Consider the following 27,878-nt stretch of genomic DNA (forward strand, 5'->3'; position numbering starts at 1 on the left):
AGGCGGCAGTAGTACCAGCGGCGGCGGCACCATCAGCAGCGGGAGCCCCGGCCCGGAGGATGCGGTAGAAGATCCCGAAGGCATCGGCGAGGGGCGGCATCGCTCGGCGGCGGCGGCAGCGGCAGCAGCGGCGGGGGATCGCGGGGAGGGGGCTCTCGGTCGGTGGGTCGGGTCCTGTCGCGGGCCCCGGTCCGAGGAGGATGTCGGGCCCGGAGAGCAGCGCAGGCGGCGCCGAGGCCCGGGAGGACGCGTGCCGCGATTACCAGTCGTCGCTGGAGGACCTGACGTTCAACAGCAAGCCGCACATCAACATGCTGACCATCCTGGCCGAGGAGAACGTGCCCTTCGCCAAGGACATCGTCTCCCTGATCGAGGCGCAAATCGCCAAGGTTTTTATATTCCACCGACTACTACTCCTACCTATACTGCTGGGGGGACAGGCCGGGCAGGGGCGAGGCAGGCCGGGGCGTGGGGGGTGCCTGTGTGTGTGGAGGGGAGCCAGGGGAGCCCGGGGCGGGGGGCTGGGAGAGCCGGGGGAGGGGGACTAGGCGAAGGCAGGGAGGCGGGGATAGCAGGACGCGGGGGGTGGCGGGGCGCTAGAGGCAGGTGACTGCCCACGGAGGTGGGGGTAGGTAGGAGGACTGGGGATTTGAGGAAGGGACGGATCGGAGGCGGCAGGAGTCGAGGAGGGGCGGGTGGGCAGCTTCGGGGGGGGGGGGGGGGGGCTGGGGAAGGGTTCCGGGGCCAGCATCAGGGGAGTTCGGGGAGGGAGGAAGGAAGGGCCCAGAGCAGGCAGGCGGGGAGCCATAGGGCCAGACGCGGGCAGGGAGCGGGACACCGGGGGCTCATTCTCTCCACACCGAGTATAGGCCCCTTGCAGGCAGGGGAGGAGCAGCCCCCCGCCCCGACACTAGCGTGCTGTCGAGCACGGGGGTAATTGTGACAGGGAATCTGACGTCCGGGGAGGTGTCGGGAATCGCCCCGCGGAGCCGCTCCGAGCGGACCATGGATATTGGGAACGAAGGCCCGTGTAAATCCGAGAGACAACATGGCGGCCTGGCAGTGACGGGGCCATAGGACCACCTCGCCCTGCAGCCGGGGTCCCCTGGCTGTGGGGATGATACTCAGTGGCTCTGTTTTGAAGCTTAAACCCATCAGTTCAGTCATTTGTAGTGCAATTATAACCACGTTCTGGGGCGGGTGGAGCGGGGGACACAAAATCGTAGCTTTTTTCTGGGTAGTTTAAATAAATGAAAATAGATCGGAATTTTGTAGAAGGAAGATTTCCCGTTTCTTAGTTACTAAATGAAGCTCCCTCATAGTTTGAAAGACAGGATTATTCCCCCTGTTTCTTTTTGAGACATCCGTGGGGTGGGGGGGCAGAATCTGCTCTGATGAGGAAAAGTTTATTTAGGCAGAGCAAGGGCGAACATCTGTTCTGGTTAGAGAAGTTCCAGTGGTGGTGATGGGGTTGTTTCCTTAGAGAAGTTTATTTTGGTGTGGGGAGTCTGTTCAGGCTATAGACTATCTGCTCTCACTAGAAGCTTAGTGTGGTGGGTGTGTGTAATCTAACTTGGTTAGAGAAGCTTATTGGTCGGGGCAGGGGGGAAGAAATGCAGCTTGTAGGATCCTAACATGGCGCCTGAGAGCACATGATACAAAGGGGGAAGAGGATGCTTCCTCAAAGCCCAATCCAGGCAGTTGCTGACATCAGTCAGCCATGGGCACATGGGGGTTTATTACAGTTTTTTTTTTAAGCAGAGGATTTTAACTAGCCCTGAATTTAATTCCAGTAAAATAGCTCCTTTTCATCCTCGCCCCCATCAACACAAGACACTCTTTCTCCCCTGTTCCTTCCGCTATTAGGTGGTCTAGGGCTTTTGTATTGTGGCTTTAAATTGAGGTTTATCATAGGGAAAATTGTAAAATTTAGATGGGGAGGGAAAGGCCTCTAAAGTTATTTATCTTACAGTCAGAGCAGGATGGCTACCTACGGTGGGTTCTCCAGACCGTTGTCCAGACTAGTTCTAAATGTCTTCAGGGGCTGGGCTTTGCCTTTTCTTTGGGGAGGTGCTTTCTCAATCTGATAGATTTCATCATTATTTCTAATACGGGGCAATGGATGTGCATATTAAATAATTTGTCATAAATACCAATGCTGTGAATTTTTTCCTTTTTGGGTGGTTTTAGAGCCTCCCTGTTTTTTTAAAGATGTTTTAAATCCTGTATCTATGGTTAGTTTTGCCTAGTTACTGTTAGTGACTGGTTACATAAGGCAAGTTTTTAGTTCTTCCTGGGAAATTGACCTCCTTTACTAAGCCACTTAAAAAAAAAAAAAAAAAAAAAGTGTTGCCTGGAGACAGTTTCTGTTCAGTGTAAAACTGAGTGGTTTGCTTTACATTTTAATAAATGGTTTTGAACTGTGTGACTGGTATTATAAAATTTGTAAATAAAACGTGTGAAATATGTATTTGTCTTTTTATTTACCATTGTTTAGTGCAGAATCTGTTTCCAAAATCAATATTATTTACATGGTTATTTGTTAAGTGTTTAAAAGTGACATGACTGGGGGTTGAGATATCAAAATGAGTTTAAGGTTCATATTCTTCAGAAAACTAATAAAAAAAACAAACCCACAGACGCACATCTTCAGCAACAAATTTCATACATTCATTGAAAGAGAACAGCAAGCATTCTCTAATGAAGGCCAAACCCCACTGTGCAAACAAGCTTATAGTTAGTATTCTTCAATGTTCTGGTTATTATGCTGCGCTCCCCTGGCTTTTGGGTACTGTCTTGTGGGTATCTTTCAGCTAATAGAAAGAGTTCTGTGCTGTATTCTAACTGTATTGGCATCTGAAAACCATAGTACATTCAAAACTAGGATTCACTCTTGTGGTTAATGGAGAACTTGATAACTATATTGACCTAATAAACACTTCCGGAAATGAAGACTTAAAAATTCCAGCCTTATCTAAGCCCTGGTTCTTAAAATATAATACCTGAATGACTGAAGTATTCAGCGTTGGGTTTTCTATATAACTCTTTTAAATTACATGAGTCAATGCTAAAACAGGCTGACTTCCTTACCAGATTGAAGTACTTCCATGTGTGATTACTTCACAACCTGGTGTGTAATGCAAGTGACACTTTTTAAAATGACTTTATTAGTTAAAAGGATCCAGAAGATCTCAGACTTTAAGCGTAGCTGAGTATATTGAGCCTGTGTGCAGACACACTCAGTGATGAAATGGAAAAATGTATAGCTCCTACTGTATAAGTAGCTCTTGGGAATAAGGGCTGGTCAGACAGCTGTGTGTGTTTCACTGAAATCTGACTTTGATTATTATAATCTTCCTGTTTTTTTTAAACAAGCCATTCAGAATTAAAAAAGGTTTTTAATAAGCTACCTTAAGAAGAAACCAAAACCATCCCAGTCATTTTAATATCCAGCAGTATTGGACACTTAGTCTTTGGCTTACTACGGCCAGAGGTGTATGTGTTTCACACAATAGTGTTAAAATATGCACATTTTCAATACCCAGATGAGGGAGTGTACTGATGATGTAAGCCATATTGTGCATTTACCACAATTAGTTTTTATGTTTTAACTGCACCTTTCTATTACATATTAAGACATGCCATCTACTAATTTAATTTTTCAGTATGTATACAAATTACTTTAGGCTGCTACCAGATTTAATATTTACCTATGTTTAAGAAGAAATTACCCCTTATTTGCCTCTTTGAGCAAGCTTCAGGTCATGGTAGTGGAACGGTTTGAAAATGTTGTAAATAAAAATACATTTAAGAGTGAAAACACAACATAGTTTGGCTCTGATTTAACCACATACAAGACTTGTAGACTCAAAATGACCTATATTAATTTTGTCTGCAGTTTTCTTAAGCCACTCTAACGGGAAAGGTACTAAATATAAAACTGTAAAGCAAGAGCACTTCCACACGCTTGTCTGGACAATGGGTTTTGTGAAGTGAGGTGTCGAATGATTTATGGACCCATTGGATAACCCCGTCTAAACTTAGCTATGAGTAAATGTACTGACATTTATACATGGACTTGTGGGGTGGTAGATGGGAAAAGTTTTGTCAATGGATGTTCCTGTGGAAGAGGAGCAAAGTTAACACAACATGTGCCTTTTACGTTGTCCTTTCAACAAGTCTGTGTACCTGCTGATGCTTTCTGGAAGTTTGCTGTGCCTTCTGCTTGTGAAAGCCAATGGTAGACATTAAAATTCATTTTCGGGGGTTAGGCCAACAAGGCTTCATTTGCTTTGGAAGTTGCTGTACCAGTCTCAACACAACCACACTAGTCCTACTGCACAAACTAAGTAACAATCTTGTGTATGAACTTAAAAAAAAATTCCTGCTCCTTTGACAATGGAGAGTCCGGAGTTTGAAGACTACCTTCAATGAAAATCTTGGTTTCCAGACAAGCTCATCCGTACTCCCATGACCAACCGCATAGTTGAATTTTGTTTGGGTTTAGAACTTCTTGTTTTAGCTGCATGTTTTGCATACAGCTTGAAAATCCAACTGAATAACTACAACTGCTATAGGAGGCTGAGACTCCTCGTTCGTTTGGATCGCGGTGACGTAACTTTAGTCTATTCCAAATGTAGGTTAAAAAAGACTGTCGTATTCAACATATAATCTACATCTACAGAGTTACATTTTTGGGGCCTTTCTGCCAGAAGTCTGAATTCTGTTAACGTGAAATTTAGATAAACGGCTTTAAGTTACAAGTCACATTTATTAGAAGTTCCAGCACTAACTAATAGTGGTTTCATGTTAATTTAAAATCTATCAAATGTACCTGAAACAGTTACGTTCAAAACACTTAATAGTAACACTGTCTGGTGTGCTAATTTTTGCCAAAGTCATTTCATACACAAACTTAAATAACTAAACTGTTTGGGTTTTTGTTTGGTAGACACACAGCACGGTACTTGTTGATAATAAACTTCCCAAGTTCAGTTGTACAAAATAATCCTTTGATTTGTAATGTCAGCCAAAAATAGAGACCTTTATTTTTGGGATTGGTTATCCTTTAATCTTAAAAATGTTCAAATGTGTTTGTAATACTAAACTTCTCAGTTTCTTCTTATTACTTCAGGCTCCTTCTACAGAGAAGCTTCCTGTTATGTACCTTATGGATTCCATTGTCAAGAACGTTGGAAGAGAATATCTTACTGCATTTACTAAAAACCTAGTTGCAACATTTATTTGTGTATTTGAAAAGGTACATATGCTTTCAGAAAGTTCTGTAGTCTAATCAAAGTTGTCTCCTGTATAAATAAATATTTGCCTTTCAGTGTTGGGTTTTCTCGCATGGTGAAGTATAACAATGAATATGTTTTTTAATTTGTCTTTTACTACACTGTTACGTATCATAAAAGAAAAGCTGTTAGAAGTACCTAAGATAGAGGTTATCAGATCATGGTGATTATGAAGTGAAGTTTTGCTAAATTAACATATTTCTGTAGTATATCTCACTAAAGAAGTTCATATTAGCATTTTTTCTGTCATGTAATATAACACTTACCTGGTAAGATCTATTGCTGTGGTACAAGTTAATCTATTTTAAATGGTGGTTGTTTTGATTTTGTTTTTTTAAAGATAGTGAATGCCCTTTATGCAAAGAAAGTACTTGGACATTATTCTCTCTCTCTCTCTCTCTCTCTTTTTTTGAGAGGGCGATTATTTTTGCCTTTTGTAGCTGAAGTTGACTTTGTTGTTCATTTTAAATTTTTTGCACCTGGAGTGGCAAAAATGAGTACTTAACTATGAAGAATGCAAGTCAGTGACACGCTGACATTCATTTAGTGGCCTATGGTGAAAGGCTTTCTAAGAAAGTAAAACTAGCATGTTACACATGAGTGTTTTGTTTCAATGTTGTGACCAAGTTATAGGTCCAGTGCTGCAAACTCTTTGTTCATGTTTGTCATCCTTAATCATAAGAAATAATTGGGACTCTTCTCCCAAGGAAAAAAGGCAAACCTGAGTAAAGTTTTTGAAGGATTGGGTCTTAATGGATTTAAATCAAACTGGAAATGAGTTACCTTATGTAATTTTCTGTATATCAAGATAAAATATCCCATAAATTTAGCAGATAAAATTAATTAAAATTTTTGGTGGATATTTAGCATTTTCTGTTCAGGTTTTACATCCCATTAAGGATCTCAATGTTTCTTTTAACACTTCAATTCATATGTATCTTTTTAAATGTTAATTTTTACTTTGTGAATAGTTGTTGAATAGATTGCATTGATGAACGTAAACTATTTAAAGGAACATTTCCATGTTCTGTAAAGCCTTGTGAGTTAACTCATGATAACAGGTCACCAGTAAAAGCTCTGTCCATGCTTTTCCAGTGCAACAGGATCTAGAACTGTGGATTATAATTGACATTTCTGAGCTTCATAGGTTTACCATCCCTTACTTTGAACCACTCCCAATTATAATCTGTTTTAATGCTTATTTAATACCTAAATACTAAATGGATGTCACGTTTAATAGTTAAATTGGCATTAAAATGGATAGAAGCCAGTTGATACTATCTCGGATTCCAGTGTTGACATTGTTATAAATCTTGCTTATTAGTAAGATGGTCACTAGCAAGAGTAGTCAGATTTTCAGTTCAATCCTTGCAGCTATTTTTGCTGTGAATTTCAAACTACTGTATTTAAGAAAAAATAGGTAGATCTTTCCTTTAAGGATTACAGAATACACTATTGATGGGAATTCTTTGGAATGCTTCAGTTTAGTTTGAAACTTCAAATTCTAGTATGTTTTTTATCAATTTGTATTGATAAATTTAGCGCTGCAGTAAAAATTGTCTAAAAAGCAAAAATTTATTGGCTTAAATAACATGGACTATGGACAGCTGTTGAGGTACATTGAGTTAAGGGTCTTCATATTATAAGCATTTATTAAGCAAATAAGAGTTGAATATTTTTAATATAAATTTCTAATTCACCTCATGGTAGGATATTTGAAACTCTTGAAAGAGTTTATAAAAAGATAGATACACTAGAGATTTAGCACTCTATGGATCCATGTCCTTATACAATTGAACAAAAACTTTAATTGACTTCTAGGTAATTTTATTTTTGCTACATTTATTCAAATTGTTTCCCAATGATATGTTGTAGTTGAGTAAAAACAGAGTCAAAACGTTGTGATGTACAAGCCAAATGTCTAAATAATGATGTGAAAGCTCAGTAAATCAGAATATTTAGAAGGCAGTTCTCTGATTTGCTAGCAGTTTCCACTTTGTCAATAGCTATAGATTTATATATTGTATAGTTTTTTGGCTGTCAGTATTTAAATTTTTTTTTTTACAGAAATTGGGCAAAATTAAGAAATTTGAGCATCTTGATATACAAAATGAAAAGCCTGTTAAGGAGGATGGTAACACACTATGAAACCCTCAAATGCCTTTCAAGCAGCAAATCCACATACACATTTGTGCTATTTTAAGGTTTTCATGGAATAACTGACATATGCTCTTCAATTAAAACCTACATTGGACAGGTGCTGTACTTGGTCCTGTTGGTATATTTGTATGTTTCTTAGAACAATTTGCTTAGTTCTAAATACTCAGCTGTGTTCATTAAAGATTTTATGAAAGGATAAAGTTTCCAAGTTAGTGCAGGTATAGAATAAAATATCTGAAATTATAATCTTTTTTTAAGCATGTGCTAAAGTTGTTTTATATTAACTTAACAAGCCATAGAATTGTTCTGTTGTTTTTAGGTGGATGAAAATACTAGGAAAAGTTTATTTAAATTACGCTCCACATGGGATGAAATTTTCCCTTTGAAGAAACTGTATGCCCTTGATGTCAGAGTCAACTCATTAGATCCTGCTTGGCCAATTAAACCTCTACCCCCAAATGTGAATACTTCTAGCATCCATGTGAATCCTAAGTTTTTAAATAAATCGGTAAGTTTTAATATGATTTCTGTATGAGCAGATGGTGATACACAGTTTTTATTGTTTACATGTCCCATTTTGCTGACACTTTGTAAGCCATTATTAAAGAATTTTGAAGAAGTAGATGATCTGTATAGGCAGCCAGGTAAGACACAGTTCTCAGTTATTTAAAGATTAATTGGGTTTATCTTTCACATGACAAAATTGGAGTTTAACTAAAATGCTGAATATTCATTGCCTATTTATAAATTGTATTAAATGATAGTTTTTAAGCAATCACCGTTTGAAAATTTGAATTGTGCAACATTTTAAAATGTTCTAATGATTTTTTTCATGAAATTTAAAAACTAATTTATAGTTGGTAAATTGTAATACAAATGAAATAAAGTATCCATACAGCAGTTAAATGAGATTCGGTTACAATTTTGAACTTCTTCCACTTGTTTCTCCCTCCAAGAGTTGTAATGTCCTTCAAATTATTTTTCTTTGTAGACTGAGGAATCTCCTGCACCTACTTCTACAGTCAGTTCATCTGGTACCTCAACTCCTCCAGCTGTTCCTGAAATTCAGAAGAATTTGACCCAAGAGCAACTAATAAGACAACAACTGCTGGCAAAGCAAAAACAGTTGTTGGAACTTCAACAGAAAAAATTAGAGCTGGAGCTAGAACAGACTAAAGCCCAGTTGGTGAGTAGGGAATTAGTTTTGTCATACATGGAGGATTTTATTTTGAACAAAACAAATGGAAATTTTTTGTTGTTTGAAGTATTTATAAAACAATATCTTGGCTGCACTGTTCGCTATATATGTAGTGGAGTATGGCAGTTTTCTCCCTTTTGGGAAAGCCAAGTTGTCATAGAATAAGGCCATGCTCCTGCAGTGGTATTTTCCAACGTGGAGCTAATTGTAAAATTAGGGGTTTTAGGATTAAATATGTATTACTTCCAAATATCTTCGTGTTTTTTTTATTCAAAACTGGAGTGATGGAAGGCTTTTTATTGCAACTCGATTGTTTATTACAGTTTACAATTTTTGTTGTTTTTGCGTTCCCAAAGTGATGTATGTCTGGCAACACAGAGCCAACCCTCCCATCTTTTGTAGTAGTCACTATACTATATACATGTTAAAAGCACACAAACCATGTATTTTCAGCAATTTTTATTCCAGTCGTTCTTTGGAAACAAAACATTTGTTTCTAACATAGACTGGAGCAGGAAGCCTATATAAATATTTTCAACAGTCATGTCAGGTTTGTCTCCCAAAAGGCAAATGTGTCAGTCTTACCATGCCTATCAGGTGTTCGTATCCTGAATTTCTACCTTTTCATGATTTCTTGGGATCAGATGGAAAAACCCTGAAATACAATAATGAAAAACTTTACGTCACGTTTTGAAAGATATATATAAGTAGTCTTTTATGTAGCATTGATATTGCATTGTTTTTCCACTTGATCTTCATTTCTGTTTTCTGTAATGCTACTGCATTTCAGTACAAGTGCTTAGAGGACTGGTCCTAGGCGTGATTATTTTGAATTTAACTGGTTTAATCATAACTTTCGAAGCTTTTTCTTCTGTAGTTGATTTTCAAGATGCAGTGCAGCTGAGTAACACTGGTTTAGGGCTTATATTTTACATGCTAACTCTTTTTTCCCCCCATTTTAGGCAGTTTCTCTTAGTGTTCAACAAGGGGCAACCACTATGGGTTCAGTTCAAGCATCTTCCAAACAACATGTTTCACAGACTCCTCATATGACAGTCAAAGCTCCTCACCAGACTTCTGTGCAATCTGAAAAAAACAGACCATCTCCATCTTCTCAGTTTCATGATGTCAAAGTAGTAAACAGAGATCCTCGTCTTAATAGGATGGCTCAACATTCTTCTCATGTTAAAGATCAAAGTCATAGGAAAGAATTTCTGTCTACCACAAGTCAGTCTGATATCAAGGCAAACAAAACACTGCAGGCTGAAAAACAAAATTTGCCAAAGCAAGAAAAGTTAAAATCAAGTGAGAAAACACAGAAGAAAGAACTTGATCAGTTAGATGCAAAATCTAAATCACCATCCCCTTTGAAAAGCAAGTTATCCCATACTAAAGATGCTAAAAGCCAAGAATGTGAGGGTATAAAAGTATCTGAAATTAGTAAAAGAGATCCAAGATTAAAAAAACATCTTCAGGAGAAGCCAGATAGTAAAGATGATGACACAAAGGAAAAGAGGAAAAGTATGGAGCGAAAAGAAAAAGAGGAACATAAGACATCTGAACACAGACCTGTTGGCAGCAGAAATAAAGTAATTAATGGCATTGTTCAAAAACAGGACTCTATTACAGAAGAGTCAGAAAAACAGGGTGGAAAACTTGGGAGATCAAGTAATAGAAAAAGGTCCCGATCACGCTCTCCTAAGTCTCGATCGCCATCTACCCATTCACCAAAGAGAAGAGAGAGGAGATCACCCAAAAGAAGACTGAGGAGTTTGTCTCCTACTTCCTCGACTCCTAAAATTGGAAAGCTCCGTCAGTCAGGGCCTAAGCAATCTCATGTTGAAGAGTTTACACTAACTACAAGGGAAGAAAGAAATTCTAATAAGAGGAACCTTAAACAGGATGCACGAGATCCAAGGAGATTGAAAAAAACTCAAGAAGACAGACCACAGGAAACTGCAAATCAGCATTCTACAAAGTCCATTCCAGAACCAAAGGAGAATGTGGAAAATTGGCAAGGTTCCAAATCAAGCAAAAGATGGAAATCTGGTTGGGAGGAAAGTAAAAAGTAAGTTACTGATTTTGAGCTTGATCCTGCTGATGAAATCAGTGGGAGTTTTGCTATTGACTCTAGTAGAAGCAGGATTGGCGTGCAGTATTCAGATATCAAAGCAACGGGGGCCTTTAAACATTTTTGCTGGCAAACTAGTGTAATCATTGATGCTGAGTTTCTGTTGTGGCTGTAACAGATCAGATCTAGATGGAATCAGTTATAATGTGAATGTAATAAATAATGTTTCTTGTATAAAGAAACAATGTATATTTTAAGTAACCTGATTTTATTATTTTCAGTCCACAGCAGAATGACGAACATCAAGTATCTAGTAAATCTCCTCATCAGAGGCACAGGGAGATCTGGGCGGCCAGTAAAGGAATTTTGTCACCTCGAGCCCCAAAGCAACAGCATCGATTAAGTGTGGATGCCAATTTGCAGATTCCCAAAGAATTGACTTCTGCAAGCAAACGAGAGCTACTTAAAAAGGTAATGTTATAATTAGTATCATATGTAGGGCTGGAAGGACCTTAACAGGTTAAGTCCAGCCCTCCATGCTGAGACAGGACCAAGTAACTTAGATCATTTGTCCAGTCAGTTCTTTAAAACCTCCAGTGATGGGGATTCCACAACCAGCCTTGGAAGCCTATTCCAGATTTTAACTAACCCTATAGTTCGAATTTTTTTCTAATATCTAATCTAATTTTCATTGCCGCAGATTAAGTCGGTTACTTCTTGTCCTACCTTCAGTGAACATGGAGAACAATTGATCCTTGTACTCTTTGTAACAGTTATTTGAAGACTGTTTTCAGGTTCCTCCTGGGTCATCTTTTCTCAGGACTAAATTTTCTCAGTTTTTTTAATAGGTCAGGTTTTCTAAACCTTTTATCATTTTTGTTACTCTCCTCTGGACTCTCTCCAGTTTGTTCATATCTTTCTGAAAATGCGGTACCCAAAACTGGACTTAGTACTCCAACTGAGGCCTCGCCAGTGCCAAATAAGGAGGAACAGTTACTTCCCTTGTCTTTCATATAACGCTCCTATTAATACATTCCAGATATTAGCCTTTTTTTGGAACTGCATCACGTTGTTACTTCTGTTCAATTAGTGATCCATTATAATCCTCAGATCCTTTTCTGCAGTACTGTACGCTATTCAATTATTCCCCCTTTTGTAGTTTTGCATTTGATTTTTTCATTCTTAAGTGTTGTACTTTGCATTTGTCTTTATTGAATTTCATCTTGTTGATTTCAGACCAATTCTCCAATTTGTCAAGGTTGTTTTGAATTCTAATCCTGTCCTCCAAAGTGCTTGCAACCCCCTCCCAGCTTGTTGTTATCTGCACATCTTATATGTATCCTCTCCACTCCATAATCCAAGTTATTAATGAAAATATTAAAGAGTACCGGATCCAGGACTTATCCCTGTGCAACTCCACTTGATATGCCAGTGAACCATTGATAACTACTCTTGGAGTACTTACTGTCTTTCAACGAGTTGTACACCCACTTTACAGTAATTTCATTTATCACATGTCCCTAATTGGTTTATGAGAATGTCATCTGAGACTGTTAAAAGCCTTACTAAAGTCAAGATATAGCACCTCTGCTGCTTCCCGCCCATCCACTAGCTAGGCCATTAGCACTGTCAGAGAATGAAATTAGGCTGGTTTGGCATGATTTGTTCTTGAGAAAGCAATGCTGGCTTTTCTTTATAACCCTATTATCGTCTAGGTGCTTACAAATTGATTGTTTAATACTTTTATTCCAGTATTTTTCTATGTATCTAAGTTAGGCTGACTGGTCTGTAATTCCAAGGGTCCTGTCTATTCCCCTTTTTAAAGATAGATGCTGTGTTTGCCTTTCTCTGGTGATTTGGGACCTCAACCATCTTCCACGAATTCTTGAAGACAGTAGCTAACATTTCTGAGATTGTTGCAGCTCGTTCCTTAAGTAGCCCATGCTGAATTTCATCAGGCTGTGCTGACTTGAATACATCAAACTTATCTAAAATTCTTTAACTTGTTCTTTCCCTATTTTGGCTTGTGTTCCTTCTCTCTTGTTAATATTAATTGTGTTGAGTATCTGGTCACCATTAACCTTTTTAGTGAACACTGCAGCAAAATAGGCATTAAACATCTCAACCTTCTTGATGTCACCAGTTATTAGCTTTCCTTCCCCGCTAAGTAGAGGACCTGCACTTTCCTTCGTTTTTCTCTTTCTTCTAATATATTTTAGGAACCTCTTAAGAATGGCCATACTGGGTCAGACCAAAGCTCCATCTAGCCCAGTATTCTGTCTTCCGACAGTGGCTAATGCCAGGTGCTTCAGAGGGAATGAAGAGAACAGGTCATCATCAAGTGAGCCATCCCCTGTTGCCCATTCAGAGCTTCTGGCAAACAGAGGCTCAGGACACCATCCCTGCTCATCCAGGCTGATAGCCATCGAAGGACCTATCCTCCAAGAACTTATCTAGTTCTTTTTTGAACCCTGTTATAGTCTTGGCTTTCAGAACATCCTCTGACAAAGAGTTCCACAGGTTGACTGTGCGTTGTGTGAAGAAATACTTCCTTTTGTTTTAAACCTGCTACCTATTAATTTCATTGGGTGACCCCTGGTTCTCATGTTATGAAAAAGAGTAAATAACACTTCATTATTTACTTTCTCCACACTAGTCATGATTTTATAGACCTCTATCATATCCCCCCTTAGTCGTCGTCTTTTCCAAGCTGAAAACTCCCAGTTTTACTAATCTCTCCTCATATGGAAGCTGTTCCATACCTCAGTGATTTTTGTTGCTCTTTTCTGTACCTTTTCAATTCCAGTATTTCTTTTTTGAGATGGGGTAACCACATCTGCATGCTGTATTCAAGAGGTGGGCTTACCATGGATTTATATAGAAGCAATATGGTATTTTCTATGTTATTATCTATCCCTTTCCTAATGATTCCCAACTTTGTTAGCTTTTTTGAGTGCTGCTGCGCATTGAATGGATGTTTTCAGAGACCTATCCATATTGACGCCAAGATCTTTCTTGAGTGGTAACAGCTAATTTAGACTCCATCATTTTATATGTATAGTTGGGATTATGTTTTCCAGTGTGTATTACTTAGTATTTATCAAAATTGAATTTCATCTGCCGTTTTGTTGCCGTCACCCAGTTTTGTGAGGTCCCTTTGTAACTCTTCACAGTCTGCTTTGGACTTAACTATCTTGAGTAGTTTTTTATCATCTGCAGATTTTGCCACCTCGCTGTTTACCCCTTTTTCCAGATCATTTATGAATATGTTGATTAGTACCAGTTCCAGTACAGACCCCTGGGGGACACCTCTATTTACTTCTCTCCATTCTAAAAACTGACAATTTATTCCTATCCTTTAGGTCATTAAAGAGCTCCAGATGGAGCCATATTGACTCCTTAATATTCTTCCTGTCTTTTCTTCTCATTGGGGTAGTTTGCTGTTGCACCTGTATTGTTTCTTAAAGAAACTGCCAGCTCTCCTGAACAACTTTTTCCCTTAGATTTTCTTCCCAGGGGACCTTATCTACCAGTTCTCTGAGTTTGTTAAAGTTTGATTTTTTTTTTTAAAGTCCATTGTCCTTTTTCTGCTGCTCTCGTGCCTTCTTTCCTCTGGATCTATTATTTTATGATCACTTCCACACATATTGCCTACCACCTTCATATTCACCACCATTTTAACTGTTGGTCAGAATTAAGTGTAAAATGGCTCTCCCCTTGTTTACTTGCCCTACTTTTTAAAATTAATTCCAAGACATTCCAAGAACTTACTGGAAATTTTGTGTTTTCCATATTACTTTTTCAACAGATGTCTGGGTAATTACCAGGTGTTGAGTGTTGGATATCTGTTTGTTCTAGAAATGCTTCATCTACCTCCTCTTCCTACATTGGTGGTCTATAGTAGACTGCTTCCATGACATCATCACTAATTTTTCTCCCTTTTATCTTTACACAGAGACTTTCAGCTGTCTACCTCTCACCACCTTCTGTACCTCAGAATAAGTTTTTATATTCTTGATGTGTAATGCAACACCATTTCATTTGTTAGACCTGTTTTGTGTAGTTATATTAAAAAAAAAAAGTTTTTTAAATCTAAAATTTGTTTACATTTTTTGTACATTGTAGGCAAATGAACGTTTGACATCTGGGGAAATAACACAAGATGAGTTCCTTGTTGTGGCTCATCAGATTCGTCAACTGTTCCAGTATCAGGAAGGAAAGCACAGATGCAATGTGTGGGATAGTCCTACAGAAGAAAAATGTGGTATGAAGAAGAAGCCCCTTCTGTCTGATGCTGAATTAACGTATTATGAACATAAAGCTAAACTGAAAAGAACACAAGTTCAGCATTCATTTCCAAGACTTGATCTGTTAGATCCTGATGATATTTTAGGGTATGATTTGACTGATGCATTGCTTTCTGGAATAGAATGTGAGCAAACAAAAGGTAAACGTGGAGGACAGTTTGACAGAAAAGAGCAATTTGGAGAAAGGTCAAGACGGCATTCTCCTATAAGTGCCAGTAGACCTTATGGTGATGATCTTTCACCACTTGAGAGCCGGCGAAGACATGATGAGCAAAATTCTTCAAAAGGAACAAGAAGTTCTAAAAACTTCGATCCTTATGATAGCTGGGGAGAATCAGATGAATTTAGAGATGCGCTCAGGCAACAAGGGAAAAGTACACCAGAGTTTCAGAAAATTGATGGAGATGGATTCTGCAAATTTGATAATCGTGAAGAAAGACAGATGGTTGGACAGAGTGGTACATATTTTATTTTTATATTCTTGAGGTTAGGTATCTTGCAGAATTTCAGTAAGTAACTATTTTTTTAAATTTTAGGTGTTCGAGAGGAACCGAGATCCCCATTCAGCGAACGTTTCAAGAGACCTAGATATGAAGATCCAGAAAAAACACCATTTATAGAGAGTCCAGGATCAAGATTTGCAGGCATTGACGTAAAGCAGAGATTAGGTGCACTCATGGAAGACAGACCACTATTTGATGGCTCACCTAGACAACCTCCTGCAAGGGGAGGGGGAGATGGACAAGCTGGTCATTTTGTTGATGGGCCTTCTAATAATTCAAGCCCTAGAATTGAAGGGCCACCTGCACAGGCTTCTTTGAGGTTTGAAGGGCCACTAGGTCAGGTGGGAGGAGGAGCTGCCTCTCAGTTTGATGGGCCACTGGGACAGGCAGGGGGAGGGGGTGCCCTGAGGTTTGATGGGCCACCAGGACAGATAGGCACCCTCAGGTTTGAGGGGCCCCTTGGGCAAGTAGGTGCAGGGGGTGCATTAAGGTTTGAAAGCCCGCTGGGGCAAGTAGGAGGTGCATTAAGGTTTGAGGGGCCTGTGGGTGGTCGCAGGCTAGAGGGGCCTGTAGGCCAAACTATGGGTGGTCTCAGATTTGAGGGGCCTCATGGTCAGCCATCGGGTGGTCTCAGGTTTGAGGGACCCCATGGTCAACCTATGGGGCCTCATGGCCAGCCAGCGGGTGGACTCAGATTTGAGGGACCCCATGGTCAGCCTATGGGGCCTCGTGGTCAACCAGGGAGTGGGCTCAGGTTTGAGGGGCCACATATCCAGCCAATGGGGCACCATGGTCAACCAGGGAGTGGGCTCCGTTTTGAGGGGCCACATGGTCCGCCTGTGGGGCCACATGGTCAACCGGGAGGAGGTCTGCGTTTTGAGGGGCCCCATGGTCAGTCTGTAGGGCCACATGTCCAGGGAGGGGGTGGTCTCAGGTTTGAAGGTCCACACGTCCAGCCAGGACTTGGTCCTAGGTTTGAGGGTCCATCAGTCCAGACGGGGGGTGGACTTAGATTTGAAGGGCCTTTGGGTCAGACTGGTCCAAGATTCGATGGCTGTCATTCGTCCAGATTTGATAGTCAACCTGGTCAGCTATCCCTTTTGCAAAGATTTGATGGTTTACATGGACAACCTGGCCCAAGATTTGAAAGGGCACCTGGTCAACAGACACCTCCTAGGTTTGATGGACCACCTGGTCAGCAGCCACGATTCGATACACCAATACCTCAAAGGTTTGATGGTCCTCAACACCAGCCAGGTTCAAGGTTTGCAATGCCCCTTGGTCTTCAAGGTCCAAGGTTTGAAAATGTAGCTAACCCTCCTGCCTCAAGACTGGAATCTTACGGGCAGACTGGTCCATACAGTGAACATCCCAATCAGACTTACAACGGACCATCCCATGGTATGCAGTTCCAGAGACCTGAAATGTTTGATGCCTCTCAAGGACCAAATTTTAATGGGCCACCTGGCCCTGGAGCACAGAACTTTCCCAATCCACTTAACAGAGCATCTGGACATTATTTTGATGACAAGAATCTTCAGGGTCCTCAATATGGAAACTTTAATACCTTGCCTAATTCTATGTCAGTAGGAAATACTCAGCAACCACAGCAGGTAAGATTGTTTAGCATTAAACTTGTCTACATCTGTATAGCAAAATTTTATGACTTTATGAGGGCTTAGGAGACAGGAACCCTACAGATGGTTTCAAATTTAAAAAGTCTTAATTTGAATATACATCTCTACCCCGATATAACGTAACCCGATATAATGCGGTAAAGCAGCGCTCTGGCGGGGGCGGGGCTGGGGCTGCACGCTCCGGTGGATCAAAGCAAGTTCTATGTAATGCGGTTTCACCTATAACGCGGTAAGATTTTTTGGCTCCCGAGGACAGCGTTATATCAGGGTAGAGGTGTATCAGTAATTGTCTACAATCATAATTTTAAAGGGACATAGTCTGATAATTTTGGTTCCCGATTGGTTTTTTTAGAGAAACATCCTAATCTATTAAGAAAAATTTTGTTTTTTTTATAGGTTCAGGTATTTCCAAGCATGTTTTAAAAGTTCCCCTGCAGTGTTACCTGAAAGTGTAACCTGATCAAAACAATAATGAAACTGGTCTATTTCCACTACCCACTTGAATGCAAAAATAGCTATGATTGGAGTTATAAATCACGTGCAGTATTTTAACTACCCTTTGCACAAAGTGAATTCCATGGAAAACATTAAACTTAGGTACATATAAACACTCCTGATCTTTCTGCAAGAGAAGTAAAGGTCAAATGCTACTTAACAAGTGTAGATAAGTAGGACAAAGCTGGGGTGGATACATGTAGGGCATGTAGTGCACACAGGGTTATTTCAGCTAGCCCTATTAACGCTGTAAAATTTAGTGCCCTCATGAGGGAGGGAGGGAGGTTGTTAGGAAATACAGGATTTTGGCACACTCAAACTATTTGTTGGACAAAAAGTGCTTGTTTAGCAGACATCTTTCATCTGTGGGTGTGGTCAGTTGGCTTCAGTATTGATGATTGTCTTGCAAAAATTCTCATCAGTAGGTGGAGTTGGTGTCAAACATCTATAACAAAGCCATCTATAACAAATTGATTAGAAAATTTGAATTCTACAAGCGTTCTTCATTCTCAGGATATAAATTGAATGTGATATGAAGAATTACTAATTAAATGAATATCAGTAGTTAGGTGTCCTCATACCACTTACAGTGGTAAAATTTTAAAGAACACCACCAAAACCAACAGGCATGAATCCAAAAATGTATGCTGAAGGAACTTATTAATCAGTTTGCAGAAGGCAGTTTTAGCGGAAGTAATTATTAAAATTACTTTTCTCCTCTGAAATTCACTAGCATTTACTGCTTTTTTGGAGGCATCCTGGATTTCATTATTTTTTGGTATAACTGGTACCATTTACATTTTCAGCTAAAAATCCGATTATATTTACTTCATATTGGAGTTTACTTGAAAATTAGATGGGTAGGCATTCATCTATATTTTAATGTCCAATTTGGGTGAAAAGGAACAATTTAAGAGAGCAATGGTGAGTCAGTATTGGAAAATGAATTTAAAATGTGCAGGCCTGATGGCTAAAAGAAACAAGTATCCCTTATTAAACAAGTAAGCGTGGAAGAACCTTTGCATTTCATTAAGTTGTGTGTCCCCCCTCCCCATATGCTTGGCAATAAAAATATAGTTTGAAATGCTGTGTTGTCAAATTATAAGGAGCCTTCAACAACATACGGAGGCATTCCCCCTTCATGGATATAAATAGGTAAATGCATAATGCAGAGGTTCCCAAACTGTGGAGTGCAGTGTTCGGGGGGGGCCCGGGCGCAGCTGGGGCCTGGGCCAGCCCCTGTGGAGGGCAGGGTGTGAGTGCCACTCAACTCCACTCCTGGCCCTGGCTGCCAGCCCTGCACCTTGTCTGCCAGCCCTGGCCCCGCCCCCAGCTGTGGCCCCAGCCTCAGCCCCCTTACCCCGTCCATGTCCTCCCCTCCCAGAGCCATGGCCTTGCTCCTGCCCCCGGCTTGGGTAAACAGAGGTAAGAGGTGGGCGTGAGGTAAAAAGTTTGGGGACTACTGGCATAATGGGCTTAAATTGCAGCAAAGGAGATTTAGGTTGAGCATTATGAAAACTTTCTAACTGTCAGGGTAGTTAAGCACTGGAACAAATTACGTGGGGAGGTTGTGGAATCTCTGTCCTTTGATGTTTTTAAGAACAGGTTGGACAAATACCTGTCAGGGATGGTCTAGATAATACTTAGTCCATCCTCAGGGCAGGGAACTGGACTAGATGATCTCTCAAGGTCCTTTCCAATCCTACATTTCTGTTGTATACTGGGGACACTTTAGGAGTTAATAGTAAAATGTAAGAAGAATTTATAATTCCAGTAGCTATGAAATAAGTACATAACTTTTTACTTTTACAGGTTCCTGGTCTATCTGTATCTTCTCAACCTGGACCTTACAGTCAAGGACAAACATATTTACCAGTACTTGCACAAAATCCTGGAAGCTTTGTTCAGACTCAAGCAGGTATGTACGGAAATTGTGTGCTGGCTATTTTAAACTAGTGTTCAAACTTTGTTAATCAGAAACCACAGAATTTAGCTACTCAGGTTGTCCACATCTCATCTAAAGGACAGCACATTACTTTCAACAGCATGTTGCCACTTAGCACTATTCTGGGGCCCTGGTTCAGTACAAACTCAAGAAAGATTGCCATTTAATTGTTAATAAATACAATTTTTCAGTAATACTTTTCTATAACACTGTAATAAATACAAAATTTCTGAATACTTTAATTCTTTTGGCGGTCTCGCATTCAAGTATCAGTCAGGCACAGTCCTGATTAGTTTATGTAACCACATGTTTTTTGGTATGCTATGATGCTGAAAATGGTCTGCCTTTGTGTGGGTATGAGAAGACAAATGGAGACACCATAGTGCTGATTTGCATATGCCAAGTTATGCAATTCATCCCTGCAAATCAGAGCCCAAAATGAAAGGCTTCCAGAATGTAATAAGTGAACAAAGTCAAATAATGAAGCGTAAATATTTACTAGATTCAGACTAAGAAAATAACACATTCCAAAAACCCGTAGAGCATGTATGCATGGTTGTACCTTGGGTGGTAGACAGATCAACACTTTGAAAGCTTTATACTATGAGGGGAGGGAGGGACTGCAAAGGAAAGCTGACTAACAAAAAAGGACCAAGAAGGCACAAAACAAAAGGAGAAGAGACAGGGAAACAATTTGGTAAATGAAAAGCTGAAAAATGGGGGGAGCAGTGAGGGGAGAGAAAAAGATGAGACAAAGAGAAGCACCTCTATTTTGCCATTCTATCTGAGGGCTACTCTTTTCTCTCAGCGAATGGCTTGGGTGGTAAAATATTCTTGGTGGTGATGTATAGAATGGAATATAGTTGAGTAAGAAATGAACAACAGAAAATTGTATTTAGCAACTTCTATTTTCTTTAAAGCATTAACTTTTCAAAAAAAATTATTTTAAATGAGTATCATTAAAATAAACAGGATGACATATATTAAGTCTTGATTTTCTCAAATGCATCAGAAATAATGTAGCATTGCTGTTTTTCTTCCCTTAGGATCCCTTCCACTTTCATATCCTGATAATCACCTTGGCCAGCTTGATGTAAATGAGTTGTTCTCTAAACTGCTTTCAACAGGAATCCTCAAAGTGTCAAAAACTACTGATTCCACTTCAGCACGTATGTATAGCATTTATCCTCTTACCGTCCATTTTAATACAAGAGTGCAGTGAAAAACTCCCAGTAAAAATCTTGATATACAAGTACTCTAATTTTCTATGTAATAGGTGTTTTAATGATTTTTTTATGGCAAATAAAACCAAGAACTTGCTTTTGTGTTTATATGAAGTCCCATAATTTGGGAGTGACCGTCTTGGTGAACATGATGAAGTGAACTTCGTTTGGTAACTTCCTTTTAAAATTTCCACTATTGACCAGTTTACTTTGTAGATTTTAGCTGACTAATATAGCCAGACTTGCAGATATATCAGTCTGTCTGTCCTTGGTGCCATCCCCCAATTGTTTGCTTTAATCAAAACAATTTTTTAAAATATGTCAGTGTTTGAAATTGCTTTAGCTTGTGTCTTTCATAGATTACTTTCCAAACCAAGGGTTAGGATGAATTAGAGAAGTCACTTGAAAACTGCTTGCCCAAATTCAAATTGTACACCTAGTTATTAATTTGTGTACCTTTGTTTTAAGCTGTTACAGCACCGGATTGAATTGGTTAATGCTGTATTTGGCGTTATCATGTTCATTTTATTATTTGAATAAGTGGAACTGTTTCAGAATGACATCTTGGGAAACTGACAGTGTTCCATCTGTATATTCTAGAAGTGAATGAAACTTCAACCCAGCCAGCTCCTGAGGAGGAGGAGGATGACCAGGAGCAGAGTGAGGATCAAGATATCCCAGACCTCACTAACTTTACAGTTGAAGAACTAAAACAGTACGTGTACTAATGGGGGCTCAATGTGCACTATGGGTGATCATGACACTAATATATAGGTAGTTTAATTGTCTTTGTTTCAAGACAACTTGAGAACTTAATTGTACAAGATTGTGAGACATCACGATAGAGTGAGGAGGGAGAAGGGATACAACTGTCATTTTCATCATTGTATTAATTAATGTCATATTATTTGCATAAAAACTTTTCCATGTGAAATATATTTCTAAACATTTAATTCTTCGACAAGATGCATATTTTTTTAATTGGACCAAATATTTTTAAATGCACATCAAAGTCAGTGGAACTGTTCATGTGCACAAAGGTTTGCAGATTTGAGCCAAATATTTTTAGCATTCGTGTCAATTTGCTTTTTTTTTCTCTTGTAGGCGTTATGATAGTGTTATAAATCGACTGTACACTGGTATTCAGTGTTACTCCTGTGGAATGAGGTTTACAACTTCACAGACAGATGTATATGCAGATCACTTGGACTGGCATTACCGACAAAATCGCACTGAAAAGGACATTAGCAGAAAAGTTACTCACAGAAGGTGGTACTACAGTTTAACAGTAAGTAATTCAATAATATCTTTCTCTGTATGTGCCTGAATGAATAGAAGGCAAAATTATTCCCTGTGCAATTGCATTGAATTCAGTTGTGTTGCATGGAATGTAAATCAGCACAGAATTCGGCCTTTGGTAGTTAACCCTCTCCGATTTCTCCCTCCTCTTTTTTTTGACAGTGGCTATAAGAACATAAAAGAAAGGTATAGGGGGAACTAATATAGTCTAAAACCGTTGACAGCTTTTTTGTTAATCTCAGAAGAGAGCAGTGATTAGAATGGGATGGATGTTAAACTACATTGTCGCTCTGAAGGGTGGTCCCTTTAGAATAGGCTTGAAGCACAATGGAGCAGTGTGGGGAAACTTACACTGCTACTTGTCATGCTGTATCTGTAATGAGAGAGCTTCAGTTTCCAGTCCAGTCAAACTGACACTTTTATTAAAAATGGTCTCTCACCTTCTCAAATATCAAATTTGGGGAACTGTATTTTTAAATGTGTAAAAGTTATGATTAATGAGAAGAAGGCTTGAATGTTATTTTTGTTAACTTCCTTAGGACTGGATAGAATTTGAGGAAATAGCTGATCTAGAGGAACGTGCAAAGAGCCAGTTCTTTGAAAAAGTACATGAAGAAGTGGTATTGAAGACACAAGAAGCTGCTAAAGAAAAAGAGTTTCAAAGTGTTCCTGCTGGACCAGCAGGAGTAGATGAGGTAAATTTGCACATTTAAACTGTCTTTGATTAGCTTACATAAGGGGAATGGTCTAATTTCTGAGCAATCTTGCAGTTTTTCTTTTTATCCCTAAGTATTTTATGTAAACTGTAAAGTTTCATCCTTATATCTAACAAATACAGGTTTGAAATGTACCTGTGTGGAAGCTGAAGCTTGTATTTAGCAGACTTGCGGTAGGAGAGATGATAGAGGCAAATAAACCGAAAACATTCTCAGTTGGCCAAAGCACAAGCTCTCTAACTTGTGTTTTCGTTCAGGTCTTACTTGGAGAAATTTCCATTGAGGCCAATAGAAATTGGCCTTATTAAGGGCTGAGTAAGAAGAACTAATTACCTAAGCGTTTGAGCAGGGGGTTGGACTAGATGACCTCCTGAGGTCCCTTCCAACCCTGATATCCTATGATTCTAACCGAATAGCAACAAAATCATGACAAACATCTCTGAATTCTGTTTAGGGAAGGAAGTTATGTAATCAAATATGAGCTGTTTTAATTGGCAAAATAGAAAGATGGACAAAAGTTTGTTACCTGGATTAGCTGACAGTGTTGAATTTCATAACAGTTGGCTACCGGGTGCATACAGGACTTGCAGAAAACTGTTGTGATGGCTACCCCTCCCCTGAATGAAAGCCTTTATAAACTTGGAGATTTGGTTTTTTAATTTAGAAAACGTAGTAACTTTGTGTGATGCTAACAGTAAATCGAGAATGTGGAATCTAGTTGTCAGTTACAATTAGTCCACAGTTCGCAAATTGCAATTAAATTAGTAAATAGTGTCCATTTATGTTACCCTTTTAACTCTACAGTGCATACATAGGAATGCAGTGTATTCCAGTATATTTACCTTGATTGTTAAAAAGTCCCCTTTTCTTAGTAAATTGTAGTTAGCTGCTTCTCTAGAAACTGGTAAGCACAAAAGTGTTATATAAGTGTTTGTAAATTTACATAATTGTGTCTTTTCCATCTTTCAGAGCTGTGAAATTTGCCAAGAGCAATTTGAACAATATTGGGATGAGGAAGAGGAAGAGTGGCATCTAAAGAATGCTATTAGGGTAGAGGAAAAGGTATTCTGAGCATATTACTTTTGTACGTGTGACGTTTTGGGGTTACTAAAAGCCAGGGTAGATGAGGAAATAGCATGAATGTGCAAAGGGGCATGTGGTGGAGGGCAGCCCAGTCTGTCTTCACTCTTGAGGAGTTTACTCTGCTGCTTTTTAGGTTCCATGGTGCACCAAAACATCAGCACCATAGGGGGTACCCTTAAAGTGCTGATATGTTAGCACAAATATACTTGGCTTCAGCACACCATGCAGCAGCACCATAAATAAAATACATGTAGACATAAGTTCAGTAACTTATACATAAAAAATTGTAACTAGTTTACAATAACCACTAACATAGTTCAGTCCTTTATATAAATTTTCCTAAACATTATGAAAAAAATCCAGTCACCATTTATATTTTGACACCATACCTCACTTATACCAGGATATAAATCCATGTCCAGAACTGTTCAACATATTCATAAATGATCTGGGAAAAGGGGTAAACAGTGAGGTGGCAAAATTTGTAGATGATACAAAACTATTCAAGATAGTTAAGTCCAAAGCAGACTGCGAAGAGCTACAAAGAGACTTCACAAAACTGGGTGACTGGGCAACAAAATGGCAGATGAAATTCAATGTTGATAAATACAAAGTAATGCACATTGGAAAACATGATCCCAACTATACATATAAAATGATGGGGTCTAAATTAGCTGATAACACTCAAGAAAGAGATCTTGGGGTCATTGTGGATAGTTCTCTGAAAACATCCACTCAGTGTGCAGCGGCAGTCAAAAAAGCTAACAAAATGTTGGGAATCATTAGGAAAGAGATAGATAATAAGACAGAAAATCATATTGCCTCTATATAAATCCATGATATGCCCACATCTTGAATACTGTGTGCAGATGTGGTCACCCCATCTTAAAAAAGATATATTGGAATTGGAAAAGGTACAGAAAAGGGCAACAAAAATGACTGGGGGTGTGGAACAGCTTCTGTATGAGGCGAGATTAATAAGACTGGGAGTTTTCAGCTTGAAATAGAGATGACTAAGAGAGGATATCATAGAGGTTTATAAAATCCTGAATGGTGTGGAGAAAGTAAATAATGAAGTGTTATTTACTCATAACACAAAAAAGGGGGGTCTCCAAATGAAATTAATAGGCAGCAGGTTTAAAACAAACAAAAGGAAGTATTTCTTCACACAGTGCACAGTTAGTCTGGGGAGCTCTTTGCCAGAGCATGTTGTGAAGGCCAAGACTATAACAGTTCAAAAAAGAACTAGATACGTTCCTGGAGGATTGGTCCATCAATGGTGGCGTCCCGAGCCTCTGTTTGCCAGAAGCTGGGAATGGGCGACGGGATCACTTGATAATTACCTGTTCGGTTCATTTCCTCTGAAGGACCTGGCATTGGCCACTGTCGGAAGACAGGATACTGGGCTAGATGGACCTTTAGTGTGACGCAGTATGGCCATTCTTAAGTTAAATTTATATATAGTTAGAACATATGAAAGTCACACCAACCCTGTATTAATCATTATAACTTTCTGAGTCTCCGGATGGGGGAAGGGAGATAGTTGAGGCTGAGAAGGGGTGCTCATAAGTGGAGTTGGGGTCTTGAGAATTCACAGCTTAAATTGCATTCCTTGCTGTTTTTGCCTTGTGTTGGTAGAAGATGCAATCTAATAACCTTACCATTAAGTTTTGGTTGAGAAATTACATTTATGGTCAGCATTAAGGACAAAATATATTTTGCTCAGATTACCTTTGGGCATTAGAAGCCAAGCATGGAAGACTTTAGTTCAAAAGTGAATGTTTAGGGAAGCTAGGGGATGAGACAATGAAGTGCGTAATCAAAACTGTTCTGCAAACCTAATTTCACAACCTGTAGAACTGCTAAAAAATGCATTTGTGTGTTCAAATATGTAGAGAAGTCACATGGTCTTTCTTTTTTTAGATTTACCATCCATCATGTTATGAAGATTACCAAAAGGCAAGTGCATCTCTATTTTTATTTCTGCTCAAACATTTTATTGTGAGGTTGATTTTTGTGTTGAGAGATATATAGTTTTGTACTGAAAGAATGTATTCAGAGCATGCTACCCATTTCTGTCACATGTGGCTAGAGAAGGAACTGCAAGAATGATGGTAATAGAAAAATTATAATTCAGAACTAGCTGGGAAGCTTATTGCTTATTTCTGATGTTGTGACATAGCATATCATCTTGCATATCAGACAGCAGTAAATAAAAGCCATAAGTAGAATATATAGGTCAAGTATATGGGGTTAAAGCTTTTAAATCTGAAGAATATGCTGAATGGAGTACATTGATACTGATGTGTTTTTAGTTTCTAACTTCCATTAGCTGTTTACGAATTTAGGAATTCAAATTGTTTTGTTGGGGTTAGTGAGGAGTGTACTGTGGTTTATGGCAATATATTACATTAATGGCTTTCAATCTTTTTTCGTTCACGGACCTGTAAAAAATTTCAAACGGATGTGTGAACCCCTTTGGAAATCTTAGGCATAGTCTATGAACCCCAGGGGTCTGCTTATCACAGGTTGAAAACCACTGTTATATGGTAGTGACGACCTTTTTTTAGACCCCTTAGATATAGTCTGCAGATCTTTGAGTGAAAATCACTGTACTACATATTTGTCCCTTATTTGTTTGATGTAATAATTCTAATTTAGGGAGCATTAGGTTTGTTTTTAAACTACATTTGCTAAGGTAAGAATGTTACAGAACAAACCATCTCTCTAAGAATCTTGGTGAGGGGGGAAACTTGCATTTTCAATAACCAGATTAACACATCCTATGAAGCAACATTTATAACTTTTCTCCCTCTCCTTTAGTCACAAGGGAAATAACTGTCTTAGTGATATGTAAAACTGTGTATTTATTGTTAATTTTCATTTGGCAGACATCGTCATTTGATTGTACACCATCTCCCAGCAAGACCCCTGTGGAAAACCCACTAAATATTATGTTGAACATTGTCAAACAAGAAATACAGGAGCCCTGTAACAGTCCTAAAGTCAAAGAAGAACCTGTCGACACCCCTGCTACTTGTATGGAAGAGAGCACACCTGCGTCTACAGATATTAAAACAGAAACTGATAAGGTTGAACCAGTTTAACTAAACTGAGAGGTATGATTTTTTTTACAGAACAGAAGAGCTGCTGTGTTGACTCTAGAAGGCAAATACTTTTTATATAAATAAAATGTTCTCATGGGGCAGGGCCCCAGCTATTATTTGGTTAATAAATACATTTTTGTATTTGAATTTCTTATTGCCTGCACAGTTTCAGGTGTCGATTGTGTTAAAGTTCTGTAGATGTGTGCAAATTTAATGGAATGGAATTGTATATGTAAAAAAAAAATGTACAATTTTCACTTGTGGAAATGTAAATTATAAATAAAAGATATTTTTGCTATATATGGAGTGTAATGTTTATGCACACCATCGAATGAAGAGTTTCTGTACTTTTTTCAGCTTAAGTGGAATTAAACAGAGACCTCAATTTAGACTTCTAGCTAAGTAGGATTCTGAAATATAAAATAACTGAAGGAAGTTATTTGGATTCATAGGAGGGTTATAAGGAAAACAATGCAGGAACTTTCTCAAACAGCAAACCCTAAATTTCTTTTCTTATTAAATTTAGTTGAACAAACTTGCATACATAACCAGATATAAAAATAAAAGTAACCAAAAAGACAGTTTTGGATAGAAGGGAAAATTAGTAAAATAACCTGTGGGCTTGATTGTGGTTACAACTGCCAACATACATTTGATTAACAAACCAGTATACTTGCTTGTTAAAGCAGATTTTTAATGCCTTTTTTCAAATAGTCAAACGTAAGAATTTAGTACAGCTGAACAATTTTTTCTTTAAGTTAGAGGGGAGAAAATGAATGTAAGAGTGCTCATTTTGAAACATGGTTAACATTTTTCTTTTGTTGGTTATGACTGGAT

The 27,878-nt window shown here is 38.8% G+C and overlaps 1 protein-coding gene across 1 annotated transcript; it reads left to right on the forward strand.

Moving 5' to 3' along the window:
* Positions 1 to 167: 167 nt before the first annotated feature.
* Positions 168 to 27,878, forward strand: PCF11 (PCF11 cleavage and polyadenylation factor subunit). Its single transcript, XM_074955744.1, has 16 exons — positions 168 to 389; positions 5,135 to 5,260; positions 7,777 to 7,965; positions 8,449 to 8,643; positions 9,618 to 10,723; positions 11,008 to 11,197; positions 14,852 to 15,491; positions 15,570 to 17,149; positions 19,481 to 19,586; positions 20,660 to 20,782; positions 21,437 to 21,551; positions 21,941 to 22,124; positions 22,675 to 22,830; positions 23,821 to 23,913; positions 25,858 to 25,893; positions 26,826 to 27,878. The coding sequence occupies exons 1-16, from the start codon at positions 201 to 203 to the stop codon at positions 27,039 to 27,041; spliced, it is 5,244 nt and encodes a 1,747-aa protein (XP_074811845.1). The 5' UTR covers positions 168 to 200; the 3' UTR covers positions 27,042 to 27,878.

The sequence above is a fragment of the Natator depressus genome, chromosome 1, assembly GCF_965152275.1.
Source record: "Natator depressus isolate rNatDep1 chromosome 1, rNatDep2.hap1, whole genome shotgun sequence".
Taxonomy (NCBI): Eukaryota; Metazoa; Chordata; order Testudines; family Cheloniidae; genus Natator; species Natator depressus.

Excerpts from the sequence above, each read along its gene's own strand:
- PCF11 (XM_074955744.1), top strand. The coding sequence starts at position 201 with ATGTCGGGCCCGGAGAGCAGCGCAGGCGGCGCCGAGGCCCGGGAGGAC. Across the intron at positions 19,587-20,659 it reads CTTTGTTCAGACTCAAGCAG|GATCCCTTCCACTTTCATAT; the intron begins GTATGTACGGAA and ends TTCTTCCCTTAG. Across the intron at positions 20,783-21,436 it reads TACTGATTCCACTTCAGCAC|AAGTGAATGAAACTTCAACC; the intron begins GTATGTATAGCA and ends TGTATATTCTAG.